At 37.8% G+C, this 15,021-nt stretch overlaps 2 protein-coding genes across 4 annotated transcripts in view; one reads left to right on the top strand and one right to left on the bottom strand.

The window, feature by feature from the left end:
- LOC127876904 (high affinity cAMP-specific and IBMX-insensitive 3',5'-cyclic phosphodiesterase 8B-like) overlaps window positions 1-15,021 on the bottom strand; it is a 406,208-nt gene that overhangs the window by 98,564 nt on the left and 292,623 nt on the right. The gene's annotated exons all lie outside the window — the stretch shown is intronic.
- LOC127876905 (high affinity cAMP-specific and IBMX-insensitive 3',5'-cyclic phosphodiesterase 8B-like) overlaps window positions 1-15,021 on the top strand; it is a 140,868-nt gene that overhangs the window by 54,949 nt on the left and 70,898 nt on the right. For both annotated transcript variants that reach the window (XM_052422412.1, XM_052422411.1), the window contains exon 4: window positions 6,024-6,083. In XM_052422412.1, the coding sequence (XP_052278372.1) occupies window positions 6,024-6,083 (60 nt within the window). The remainder of the gene's footprint in view (window positions 1-6,023; window positions 6,084-15,021) is intronic.

Here is a 15,021-nt window from a genome sequence, read left to right as displayed (position 1 = left end):
GATTAATCTATGGTAATCTTCTTTCCATGATTTCAGAGTTTTGTTAGACAATATTGTCACCACAATGATGTTTGGTTTTCTTTTCTGACTTTAAATCGCTGTTACATTGAGATCACCTTAAATTATTTTAACAATATTAGATTGCATCAAAAGATTAATCTCTATTGACATATTTAAATATACAGTTTCTACTGGCAGGGGCTGCTGTTTGCTTATAACATCCCTTTTTCAATCCAAAAACATGATGGGCCGCAATTTTGTTTACAATCTTTTCGAATGACTTACTTTTGATTCAAAGATTAACTTACACCTAACACTCATCTATCTTATTGGTTAAATGGGTTACGCTCTTTAATATAAAAAAATACGTACCAAGATTTGCATTGCTTAATGTTATGTTCTGGGCTGATTTTAACAATTGTTTAAATTATTCAATGCATAAATGTGCAGATACACATCTTATCTGGAGCTCTGATGGCAAGTTGGCTGTATTATTTACTAGTAATTTTGCCAGAAATATACAGAAGGAAAATTTAATGGTTATAATATACACAGAATTCCATTTCTGACCCAATTGCAAGTCATATTGTCATTTAACAAGGCTGCATGTACAACCTCATGCAAAAAATGTGAAAACACTTCATTGTAATGAAGTAGTCACAATGGTTTAGACTGAAGCATGGTCACGGCCAGCCTAATTACTGCCATTAGTTATCTGGCTTTAATGAGTGCGTCGCTTTATGTATGGTCTTGTCACATATACTTAATATGTTTGTCTGCAGACATTTTGCACAGTTTATTTCCTGGTTTAGGTCAAAGCCCAGCTTATAGGTTCAAATGATTTAGTGCGAAATAGTCACCATTTTGGGTAATATTTTCACACATGGTGTGCATTATAGATTTGCAAATGCTTTAAGTTGTTGTTTAATATATATATGAATATCATTATTAGCCGGATTTTTTTCGAAAAAATCTCGGCTTATAGATTGATGTTGTCGGGCGGGCGGGGGGGCGGGCGGGCGGGCGGGGGGGGCGGCGTGCTCGAAAATGTTAAAGTTCTTATTTCATGGTATAACTTTGGTATGCTTGGACCTAGAGTCTTCAAACTTGACATGAAGGTTGGCCAGGATTAACAGATGACCACTGGTCATTTCAAGGTCATTCATTTGAAGGTCAAGGTCACTGTGACCTTCAATATAAAAAATGTTAAAGTTGTTATAACTTTGGTATGCTTGGACCTAGAGTCTTGAAACTTGACATGAAGGTTGGCCAGAACTAGTAAGTAACCACTGGACATTTCAAGGTCATTCATTTGAAGGTCAAGGTCACTGTGACCTTGAATGTAAAAATGTTAAAGTTGTTATAACTTTGGTATGCTTGGACCTAGAGTCTTGAAACTTGACATGAAGGTTGGCCAGGATTAACAGATGACCACTGGTCATTTCAAGGTCATTCATTTGAAGGTGAAGGTCACTGTGACCTTCAATATAAAAATGTTAAAGTTGTTAAAAAAATTGAGATCAAACTTTCCTAATTGTCAATTCAAGTTCATATTTGTGACCTTAAATGTTATTGTTGTTCATGTATATGCATGCATTCAAAACATAACACAAGGTTTGCTCATGCCTTGAAAAGTACTTACATTTCATTTTGACCTTTGAACAATATTTCAGTAATTTAAGTATTGCATTGACAAAAACACGAAAGGTACTTTCCTGTCATTTAAATCAAAAATCCGGCTTCAATGCGGTCATCTCCGACCGCGGAACTCTTGTATAAGGCTTTGTCTTGAATAAAACTTGCATCAAAGAAATAATGTTTCATCAGGGATAATTTTAGGTCCGTGTCCTGCGTCCTGGACTCATAGAAATCCCAGGGAATTCAAACATTTGCTATGTATGCGTCCCGCGGACGCACAATCCTAAAAAGTGTATAAATTATGATACTGAAAAATATTTTGCGAACGGAGAAAAAAAGAATTTAAGATCAAACAACTTGCAAATCAACCGAAAATGGCTGCCATTTTACTATTGCACAATCAATAATCCGGGTCATTGGAAAGCTTAATTTTGTATTCAACGATAGGAAGCGTCATTATGATACAAAGCATGGGTTGCATAGCACTATATTTTTCTGAAAATGTTGTAATTTTCTAGCAACAAATTAACAGTCCTCATGCATTTCATGTAAAACATGCCAAAATAAGAAATCAAGTAATTCTTTCTCGGGGAAAGCCTGGGCTTTTAATTTGAATGATGAATTAAAACTCATGCTTGGTTTTGAAGTGTTAACTTTTTATTTTAATTACGCTGCTTCTTAATGGCTACAGTCGTTGAGATATGTCAGTATTGACGTAAAACTGCTCGTCTATTATAATGGTCAAGTGGGGTTATTGTTTGTCGCACTACACACGCGTGGATGTGATGTACAATGGAGGCGCTAAAAATCTTGGAAAACAACCAGAAGTCCCTATTCACACCTACCCTTACCCGCAAAAAACCTCGTTGACACCTTCCTTTACCAGCTATCCGTTATGTGGTCAACAGCCCAACGTAAGCTTTTAATGTAGAAGTGCACAAACAAGGACAAAGACAGTTTTGCATATTTTATTCAACATGTTATTTTTTTGTAAAAATCTGTTGCTAGTGCTACCCGTTCACATCTGCCGTTACCAACTCTTTTTTTGTTCTGAAAACGGCCCATTTAATCTATAAAATTATAGGGTGTAGTTTTCTGAAATAAAAAACACCGCGCAACGGTTTTCCCACTACGTAAATAACACTTAATCTGATAGGTTACCGATAATTTTGTAGCCAATAGAAATTGTTGTTTCAACTTTCCTCCCAAAACGTCGCCAGTTTTTCTTATGCTCATAGATGGGACCCATACTTTTGCTCCCAGAACCTATAAATTTAAAACTTTTGAGTCCCTGGGACTCATACTTTTGATTTCTAAAATTATCACTGTTTCATTTTAGAACACAAATTACCCTTAAGCATTTTACCAGAGTCCAGGACTTGGAGAAAGTGGGTAATTACAAATACTGCAGACATTTCTTTCAGGGATTTACTTCCTATTCCATATAGATCAACAGGCAGTTTGGAGATTCTTTATTGTTCATCTAACAGTTTGAATGGTGCAGGACTAGTTGTTACTTGAAACATGTATGGCTGTTTTTATAAAATAATATATATTATATTTGACGACTTTGCTAATGGTGGAGACCATATACTTTTTATGCATAGCTTGTTGACTATTTATCTCTCTTTCATGATTCTTTACAGTTTTTAACCAGGTTTTCCAAAGGGAAAAAACTGGTTATTAGGTTGGCAAATGTCAGCAGGCGGGCTGGTGGGCTGGCAGGCGGGCGGAACAACCTTGTCCGGGCCATAACTTTGTCGTTCATTGTGAGATTTTAAAATCATTTGTCACATTTGTTCACCATCATTAGATGATGTGTCGCGGGAAAGAATTACGTCGATATCTCCAAGGCCAAGTCACAATTTGAGTTCAAAGTTAAAAAATGGCCATTAATGAGCTTGTCCAGGCCATAACTATGTCATTCATTGTGAGATTTTAAAATCATTTGGCACATTTGTTCACCATCATTGGACGGTGTGTCGCGCGAAAGAATTAGGTCAATATCTCCAAGGTCAAGGTCGCCACAACTAAAAATAGATTTTTGAAAAAGGGGGTAACTAGGAACAATCAGTAACAATGCACATTTTTTTTTGAGTTGTCTGTCTTTATCAGACTTTTTTATGCCCCCCTTCGAAGAAGAGGGGGTATATTGTTTTGCACATGTCGGTCGGTCCGTCCGTCCGTTGGTCGGTCCGTCCACCAGATGGTTTCCGGATGATAACTCAAGAACGCCTAGGCCTAGGATCATGAAACTTCATAGGTACATTGATCATGACTGGCAGATGACCCCTATTGATTTTCAGGTCACTAGGTCAAAGATTAAGGTCACATTGACTCGAAATAGTAAAATGGTTTCCGGATGATAACTCAAGAATGCTTACGCCTAGGATCATGAAACTTCATAGGTAAATTGATCATGACCGGCAGATGACCCCTATTGATTTTCAGCTCACTAGATCAAAGGTCAAGGTCACAGTGACTCAAAATAGTAAAATGGTTTCTGAATGATAACTCAAGAATGCTTACGCCTAGGATCATGAAACTTCATAGCTACATTGATCATGACTGGCAGATGACCCCTATTGATTTTCAGGTCACTAGGTCAAAGGTCAAGATCACAGTGACTTTTAACAGTAAAATGGTTTCCGGATGATAACTCAAGAATGCTTACGCCTAGGATCATGAAACTTCATAGTAACATTGATCATGACTGGCAGATGACCCTTATTGATTGTCAGGTCACTAGGTCAAAGTTCAAGGTCACAGTGATTTGAAACAGTAAAATGGTTTGCGGAGGATAACTCAATAATGCTTATGCCTAGGATCATGAAACTTCATAGGTACATTGATATTGACCGGCAGATGACCCCTATAGATTTTCAGGTCACTAGGTCAAAGGTCAAGGTCACAGTGACTCAAAATAGTAAAATGGTTTCCGGATGATAACTCAAGAATGCTTACGGCTAGGATCACGAAACTTCATAGGTACATTTATCATGACTGGCAGATGACCCCTATTAATTTTCAGGTCACTAGGTCAAAGGTCAAGTTCACAGTGACTCGAAACAGTAAAATGCTTTCCTGATGATAGCTCAAGAATTATTAGGCCTAGGATCATGAAACTTCATAGGTACATTGATCATGACTGGCAGATGACCCCTATTGATTTTCAGGTCACTAGGTCAAAGGTCAAGGTCACAGTGACACAAAACATATTCACACAATGGCTACCACTACAACTGACAGCCCATATGGGGGGCATGCATGTTTTACAAACAGCCCTTGTTTCAAATTGAAATCAAGGTCGCCATGAGTAAAAATAGATTGAATTTTACACAAGGGGGTAACAATGCACATTTTGATTGTCAACCTTTATCAAACTATTTTTTTTCTCTAATTGAAAACCTGGTTTTGTGACATTTTTGTCCCCTGTCTAAACCTGTTGTACAACATTTTGACAGTCGTACTTTCAGGAAAGCATATGATTGTTTTGATCTATGACAACAGAATGAATTAACATTTCAAAACATTAACCTGCAAAAATAAACACATAGACTTTCTTAAATGACCTTGGCCATAAAGATGTTGAATTAATGCATGCATTTCTTTGGTTGACCACAGTACAAACCATTGAATCAGTTGAATACCATGGTGACCAAGACCAATCAAGGTGATGACACAAACTACGATATCCACCATGGTTGACCTTGGTATCCATTGGATACCAGCAAATATCATGGCAATGGTAATTATCATGAACAAATGGTGGATTTTTTTATCTGGAAAGCAAGAAATATTAATTCTCATTTACAGAATTCAATATTTGTTGCTGGTAATAAGTATGCTTACGTCTGTATGTACTACTTTTTGATAAATTGAAACAGGAAATAGGTCATCATGCAGTGTGTGTCAAGTAGGTATATTTCATGGCAAAAACAAGTAATACTTTATCTTAACGGAAATACATATTATGATAGCAATTCTTAGTTAAGTACATGAGATAAAGTATCACTAAGGATTTGTAAACAGCTCTGACGTCAACAGGCATGTATGCACAGGAAAGAGTATTTGTCAGAAAACAATAATGAACATCCTGTCATCATAGTTGATTAATAAGACATGTGTTAGTCCTTGAGCCAAACAAATTATTGTGTCACGCATGATTTGTTCTTGACTTGAGTACATTTCATTTAAATGCTTATGTGTTTCAGAAATCAGTTTTAGGAATGTTGCATAAAATTATGTAGATTTTTGTTAATATTTATGTAATTAGTAGGGTGGGGGAAAATACAAGATGTGGATGCTTGCAATGTTAAATACATGTACAACAAAAATGAGTACAGAAAACCAAAAAACAAAGTCATGTTTGTTTGTACTTTCAGATCAATACGAGCCACCAAAGCCAGTGAACATACAGTCATAGTCGCAGTCACCAAAAAACAGTAAGTACATTATCTTTATCTGATAGTGTCAAAAGTGATTAAAATTAAATATTGCAAAGCAAAAAATTCATTATAATGACAGTGTCAGGGCTTAATGAATGGACTTAGTTTCCAGCTTCAAATACCTCTAATTTGTCAATAAGGACCACTCATAATATTAAACTTTCCTACAAAAGGATGCGTGGCTTTTTAATATGTTGATACTGTGGAGAAGTAAGTGTTGAAATTGATTATGCCATGCATGGAAAATATTTACAATTTTAGCAATATACCTTGATTGTATATTGATACAAAAACTTATTTATAACAACTAAGACAAACCAAAGAAAAAGACCCCACTTTTGTAGGAAAGGACTCCTCTAAATATCAACCACTTGAGCCGTGCAGACTCCTAAATATCAACCACTAAAGTCCTGTGGACCCATTAATATCAACCACTGGAGCTGTGTAGACCCTTAAATATCAGCCAATTGAGTCATGTGGATCCTTAAATATCAACCGATTGAGTCCTATGGACACCTAAAGATCAACCACTTGAGGTCTATGGACACCTAAATAGCATCCACTTGAGTCATGTGGACACCTAAATATCAACCACTTGAGATATATGGACACCTACATAGCAACCACTTGAGCCATGTGGGCCACTAAAGATCAACCACTTGAGGTCTATGGATACCTAAATAGCAACCACTTGAGCCATGTGGACCCCTAAATAGCAACCACTTGAGTCATGTGGACACCTAAATATCAACCACTTGAGTCATGTGAAAACCTAAATATCAACCACTTGAGGAGTATGGACACCCAAATATCAACTTTGAGGTCTATGGAGACCTAAATAGCCACCACTTGAGCCATGTGGACCCCTAAAGATCAACCACTTGAGGTCTATGGACACCTAAATAGCAACCACTTGAGTCATATGGACACCTAAATATTAACCACTTGAGTCATGTGGACACCTTAATTTCAACCACTTGAGCCATGTGGACCCCTAAATATCAGCCACTTGAGGTCAATGGACACCTAAATAGTAGGGCTGTCACGATACGCCGTGAGCGTACCGCGGTATATCGTGGTACGGCAACACTGTATCGCGGTACGTACCGCGATATTTTACAGAATATGTATCTGTGAAGAAAACAGCAGAATAACAAGTTTTACAAACTTTATTAAACTCAATAATCAGAAAACACTGATATCATAGTATGACTAGAAACTAGAAACTGTAAAAGAAACTGTAATAAACTTGATAGAAGTAGTCATTGTTATTGTTCGCGTCTTTTTCTAAAATGTCCGCCACGTTGTTTACAATAGCTGTGACTACGATCTGTGTAAATCGAACGCTTCAAGGGCATGTTCAAAATGCGGAGTCAGCGTATTGAAAATCCGTAGCGTTCTGACTCTTCCTCGACTTATTCAGAATCTTAAGATAACATGATTCGGAAGTGCCATGCTTTGAACGATCGATATACTAAAGAAAGAAAATAAGAAATAGAATAAACATCTTTTGGATAATTATGAACTTATTTGCAATGGAAATCTGTCCCTAATTCCAAAAATGGTACGGACCCATACATTGCCGTATTTTAAACATGAAAGGTAAACATCTACAAGTGGAAGCGCTTGCTTGACCTGGATATTAACGGATTATTTATTTAGCCCCTTTGAACCGCTTCTACATTTTTCAAAACGATATCTATATCAAAATAATTATGTAATGTATTTATATCTGTGCTAATATCATAATATTAAAAAAACCGGTGCGGCAACGCCGTACCGCGGTGCGATTTTTTTCACAACATGCACCGCGATATACCGGTATACCGGTGAATCGTGACAGCCCTACTAAATAGCAACCACTTGAGTCATGTGGACACCTAAATATCAACCACTTGATATCTATGGACTCTTAAATAGCAACCACTTGAGCCATGTGGACCCCTAAAGATCAACCACTTGAGGTCTATGGACACCTAAATAGCGACCACTTGAGTCATGTAGACACCTATATATCAACCACTTAAGTCATGTGGACACCAAAATATAAACCACTTGAGTCCTATGGACACCTAAATAGCGACCACTTGAGTCCTGTGGACCCCTAAATATCAACCATTTAATTCTATGGACACCTAAATATTAACCACTTGAACCATGTTTACCCCTAAATATCAACCATTTAATCATTTGGACCCCTAAATAGCAACCACTTGAGTCATGCGGACACCTAAATAGCAACCACTTGAGTTGTGTGGACCCTAAAGATCAACCACTTGAGGTCTATGGACACATAAATAGCAACCACTTGAGGCCTATGGACACCTTAATAGCAACCACTTGAGTCATGTGGACACCTAAAGGTCAACCACTTGAAGTCTATGGACACCTAAATAGCAACCACCTGAGGCCTATGGACACCTAAATATCAACCACTTGAGTATTGTGGACCCCTAAATATCAACCATTACATTCTGTGGACCCCTAAATATCTACCAATTGAGTCATGTTGACCTCCAAATATCAACCAATGGAGGCCTCTCACCACCTAACTGTCAACCAATTTAGTCCTGTGGATATCAAATATCTATCACTTGAGTCCTGTGGACCATTAAATATCAACCATTTAATCCCGTGGACCCCTAAATATCAACCACTTGAGTCATGTGGACACTTAAATATCAATCATTTAATTGTGTTGACCTCTTAATATCAACCACTTGAGTCATGTGGACACCTAAATATCAACCATTTAATTTTGTGGACCTGTCAATATCAACCACTTGAGTCATGTGGACCTCTTAATATCAATCAATGGAAGCCTGTAAACACATGTCAACCAATTTAGTCATGTGGATATCAGATATCAACCACTTGTGTCCTGTAGACCCAAACATATCAACCATTGGAGGCCTGTTTACATCAAACATATTTTTTATGTTAAACCTCTTATTAAAAAAATATTTTTAAAACATTTAAAACAGCATTTAAAACAGTTTACTTCTGAAACAGTAAACCCACCACAACAAACTGATATTCCTAAATTTGATAGTGTAAAGTTAACCCAAATTTATTCTAATCTCAGTGGCTTGAAGCAATATTGTACAAATGAATCAACCTCATACACAATAGTCATCTTCTTAGATCTCTATCATGCGAAAATGGCTCTTATGCAATACATGTATGTGGCCAGCGTAGCTCCAGACCTGTTTGCACATGTCGTCAGTCTCAGTCATGTGTCTAGTCAGGAGCTACTCTGTCCGTAAATGAGACCAAAACACCTTGCGTTACTTTATATCGGACAGGGTAGCTCCTGACCAGACTGCGAGGATGTTCAGGCTAGCATACATGCCATACGTCCCGGATTGTCCGGGACAGTCCCGGAAATGAAGAACTTGTCCCGCTGTCCCGGAAATCTGTCAAATGTCTCGGAATTTACAAAATCCATATATACATGTACCTTATCTTAGGCTTAACTGCACCTCGAATCTGTGTATATCTGCAGCGTCTCCATGACAATGCCTACCCGAATAGGCAGACTACACTACGTGTCAAAATCGATCAATTAACAGGGGTCCTGTTATCATATCGATTGTCTCACGTTCGCGGTCAAACCGAAAAGGCGGCATTGTTTAATGTGGTTGTTAATTGACTTTAATCTACTACGTCATTATTTCCCGCTGCGTAAGGGCAAAGTTGTTCACACATCTGAAGTCCAACATCGCTGAGTAAAAAATTAAAAGCAGTATGTATTGTGAATTGATTTGAGTTGACGATCTAACGGTACTGTATTGTTGTATTTTTTATTATATAAATGTTATAAATGAATAAAGGCGTATCAACAACTACGCATTACACACCGGTCTTAATAACAATAACGCAGTGACATCACCATCTATGTTTAGAACGCTTACACTGAAAACACGTGGCTTGTATCTAGTAACGGAAGTAGTAATGTTTAATTTGATGTTAATAGTGTATTTCGGATAGGCTTTCGAACTTTTGCAATTAACGATGCGAAACAAAAAAAACGTACCAAAAATGCATATGTCTATAAATATTGCTACATTTTATACATGTCCCGGAAAATCGGCAAAAGTCCCTGACAATTTAACTCAATGTCCCGGAATTGGTCTGAAAATTTATGGCATGTATGAGACTAGACTGGAGCTTAAGACCACTGTGGCTGGCTATGGCATAAGACCCATTTTTGCATGACGCGGCTCCTATATATTTAAACCAATCAAATCTTTAGACACTCTATAATGGCATTTTACAATTTTTATTTCACTCAATCATGATGGTAATAAGTGACAGAAAGCCTCTTGGCAGTATTCTAGATTTTTATCTTTTTAGCTTTGACAATAAAAAACTGTTCATTATCAAACTCAAACATAGTAAAAATCCATGATGGGGAAGAACATTTAAATGTCAAGTTTTCAAGAGCTTCCATTTACGGTACTTCAAAATTAAAGCAACCATGGTGTACAAAATCAATCCAACACGGAAATACAGTTTAACTGGCAAAGTTCTTGGCTAACCTTAAGCTTTGATGTCTTAATGTCACTGTTTTAAATGTGCCCTAATTCATTCTTAAACAGCATAACATTTGTTGTAGGACACATATCATGTAAATACCAAGGATTTGTAGATGTAAGGCTCTGGTTTTATGGCTTATGACAGCATGTCATGTTCCCGTGTCACCTGGTAAAATCTAGGGCAGTAGGCGTAATCTGCTTGTTAAGCTATTTTTTCACAACCTTTCCTGTACGGAATGAATACTGCATGTGTCAGTGAAAACTCTTGTGAAGTACAATTCTTAATACATACTTCTTTGTGCATTTTCATTGTTAACGAGTAGGTGTACAATTGTAATTTTTATTAAGTGAGTATCTTTTTAGATTGTTTTATGACACAATATGAAGTGTGAAAATTGTTCATATGCCATATGCAACCAATGTAGCTGACAAAAATCCAGCCAGTGCATCCGCGCAGTGTGGTCAGGAGCTACCATGTCTGCTATAAAGTCACGCAAGCTTTCATGGCCACTTTAACAGACAGCATAGCTCTTGACCAGACTGTGAACAATGTGCAGGCTGGTCTTAAGGTGCACAGGCTGCATACTGCATAAGACTCATTTTCGCATGATGTGGCTTAATAATACCAAAATTAATGCTGATGTCTTTTGTTGTTGTTTTGATGTTTTGTTTTGTTATACGATTGACCATAAAAATGTGTAGTACAAAATATTAATTATATTAGACCACATCTTGAAGAAATGAAACTTATGCAATTATTTTTTGGGTGATATACACATTGATGATTGTAACTTTTGTAGTTATACATAATTGTCCCGAAAAGTTGAAACAGTTGTGCAACCAGCAACTTATTTGGACTTTAAGAATTTATCGTCATAGTGCAATCTAGAGCAGAGTCATTCAAAACTTGCCAATGTATCAGCTTGCATTGACATAACCTTGAACACGGTTTGTTAATTGCCTTTTGGCTACAGATGTAAGAAACATTCTTGTGTCATATGCAATCATGCATGCTTTTTCATTTTTCATTATTGAATAAGGCCTTTCAAAAATGAAACATGATAAAACAACAACAAAGAAACAACAACTTTTTACAGAAGACAGTGTATGCATGCAGTCCTGATCTATCCAAAATGTGTGTCAGTTTCTTGTGATTAATCTTGCACTTGATGCATTTATGAAATAACAGCAAATACAGGGGAGATGTCTTGCTTTATATGTATGCTAAAAGAATTTTCATGGTGATATTTAATGCATGGAACATACTGGCAAGAATGGTGAAACAAAAACTGTCTGGATTTCTGACTGCAACTTTCACAAGTTGATGTGTTGAGTCATTAGCATTAATTTAAATGGTTGCCCGGTTTTTCTTATTGCCTAAGACACATTTCAATGCTTATTAAGCTTTCAGAAGGAGAAATTCGTCTGAAAATCATGTTTTTGGTTTCAAATGAAGTGGGCATTCAGAAATTGCATATTGGCATTTAACAAGTTAAAATCATCGTATCGTTTTGGGTAGCATATACATGTTAATCCATTTTCATTTTATCCAATTCAATTCAAGATTTCTTATTTACAAAAAATGGTTTACTGTGTATATTAAAAGTTTACTTATGTAATTTTGCAAGCCTGCATATGTGTATACATTGTTATATCCTTAAATATCCTGGGAGTTGAATGAAGGGAGGTATGTGACAAAACACAGAAATGTTTCTTGTAGGTGAATGGGGAGTGGGGGGGGGGGGGGGGGTGTACGTGACAAAGGTCAGGAAAATGTTCTTGACGGTGAGTGGGGGCAGTATGTGACAAAGGTCAGGAAAATGTTCTTGGAGGTGAGTGGGGGGGGGGGGGTATGTGTCAAAGGTCAGGAAAATGTGCTTGAAGGTGAGTGGGGGTGTTTGTGACAAAGGTCATGAAGATGTTCTTGGAGGTGAGTGGGGGATGTCTATGACAAAGGTCAGGAAATGTTCTTGAAGGTGAGTGTGGGTGTATGTGACAAAGGTCAGGAAGATGTTCTTGAAGGTGAGTTGGGGGTGTATATGACAAAGGTTAGGAAAATGTTCTTGGAGGTGAGTGGGGGTGTATATGACAAAGGTCAGGAAAATGTTCTTGAATGTGAGTGGGGTGTATATGACAAAGGTCAGGAAAATGTTCTTGGAGGTGAGTGGCTGTGTATGTGACAAAGGTCAGGGCAATATTCTTGAAGGTAAGTGGGTGTGTATGTGACAAAGGTAAGGAACATGTTCTTGGAGGTGAGGGGGGGGTGTATGTGACAAAGGTCAGGAAAATGTTCATGAAGGTGAGTGGGGGTGTATGTGACAAAGGTCAGAAAAATGTTCTTGGAGGTGAGTGGGGGTGTATGTGACAAAGGTCAGGGCAATGTTCTTGAAGGTGAGTGGGTGTGTATGTGACAAAGGTCAGGACAATGTTCTTGAGGCTGAGTGGGGGTGAATGTGACAAAGGTAAGGAACATGTTCTTGGAGGTGAGTGGGGTGTATGTGACAAAGGTCAGGAATATGTTTTTGGGGGTGTATGTCACAAAGGTCAGGAAAATGTTCTTGAAGGTGAGTGGGGATGTGACAAAGGTCAGGAAAATGTTCTTGGAGGTGAGTAGGGGTGTATGTGACAAAGGTCAGGAAAATGTTCTTGGAGGTAAGAAGGGGTGTATGTGACAAAGGTAAGGAAAATGTTCTTGGAGGTGAGTAGGGGTGTATGTGACAAAGGTCAGGAAAATGTTCTTGGGGATGATTGGGCGGTGTATGTGACAAAGGTCAGGAAAATGTTCTTGGAGGTGAGTGGGGGTGTATGTGACAAAGGTAAGGAAAATGTGCTTGGGGATGAGTGGGGGTTGTATGTGACAAATATCAGGAAAATGTTCTTGGAGGTGTGTGGGGGTGTATGTGACAAAGGTAATGAAAATTTCTTGGAGATAAGTGGGGGTGTATGTGACAAAGTTCAGGAAAATTTTCTTAGAGGTGAGTGGGGTGTATATAAAAAAGGTCAGGAAAATGTTGTTGACGGTAAGTGGGGGTGGATGTGACAAAGGTCAAAGACAATTTTCTTGGAGGTGAGTGGGGGTGCATGTGACAAAGGTCAGGAAAATGTTCTTGTAGGTGAGTGGGGGAAAGATGTTACTAAGGTAAGGAAAATGTTCTTGGAGGTGAGTGGGGAGGTGTATGTATCAAAGGTCAGGAAAATGTTCTTGAAGGTGAGTGGGGGAGTTTGTGACAAAGGTCAGGAAAATGTTCTTGAAGGTGAGTGGGGTTGTTTGTGACAAAGGTCAGGAAAATGTTCTTGAAGGTGAGTGGTGGATGGATGTTACTAAGGTAAGGAAAATGTTCTTGGAGGTGAGTGGGGAGGTGTATGTGACAAAGGTCAGGAAAATGTTCTTGAAGGTGAGTGGGGGAGTTTGTGACAAAGGTCAGAAAATGTTCTTGAAGATGAGTGTGGGGTGTTTGTGACAAAGAACAGGAAAATGTTCTTGAAGGTGATCGGTGGATGGATGTGACTAAGGTAAGGAAAATGTTCTTGGAGGTGAGTGGGGGGTGTGTATGTGACAAAGTTCAGGAAAATGTTTTTGAAGGTGAGTGGGCGGTGTTTGTAACAAAGGTCAGGAAAATGTTCTTGAAGGTGAGTTGGTGGAGTGTTTGTGACAAAGGTCAGGAAAATGTTTTTGAAGGTGAGTGGGGGTGTTTGTGACAAAGGTCAGGAAAATGTTCTTGAAGTTGAGTGGGTGTGTGTTTGTGACAAAGGTCAGGAAAATGTTCTTGAAGGTAAGTGGGGGGTGTATGTGACAAAGACAGGAAAATGTTCTTGAAGTTGAGTGGGTGGGTGTTTGGTACAAAGGTCAGAAAAATGTTCTTGAAGGTGAGTGGGGGTGTATGTGACAAAGGTCAGGAAAATGTTCTTGAAGGTGAGTGGGGGTGTGTGTGGGGGGATGTGAGAGGATGAGTGTCCGGGGTTGTGACAAAAGTCAGAAAAAGGTTTTTGAAGGGGAATGTGTGTGTGGGGTTGGTATGTTACAAAAGTTAGATTAATGACCAATAGTAAACAGGTACCAGTAAAACAGCAACATATAACTTTGACCTTGTATGTTTAAGTTGGACCACTTCTGTGAAGCTTTAATTGTTCTGTTTTTTTTTTCATTTTAATTGCGTTTTTTTTACATTATTTTTTTTATACAATTAAGATTGTTTTGTTTGGTTGCATTGCTTGTTATAACTCTGATATGATTAAGCCTAACTAATACAATTAAGAATAGGTTTTCATGGCATGCTTTGTAATTAATGTAATAGGTTTTGAAAGTGTGTGTTGTGTTTTTATACATAGGTTTACATTCTGCAGTTTAATAAATTGATATGCAAAATACATGAGAAACTCTTATTATTTTTTCTGTT

Source organism: Dreissena polymorpha, chromosome 4 (assembly GCF_020536995.1).
Source record: "Dreissena polymorpha isolate Duluth1 chromosome 4, UMN_Dpol_1.0, whole genome shotgun sequence".
NCBI classification, from domain to species: Eukaryota; Metazoa; Mollusca; class Bivalvia; order Myida; family Dreissenidae; genus Dreissena; species Dreissena polymorpha.
Note: the sequence above shows the minus strand (reverse complement) of the source record. Positions and strands in the feature narration are given on the sequence as shown.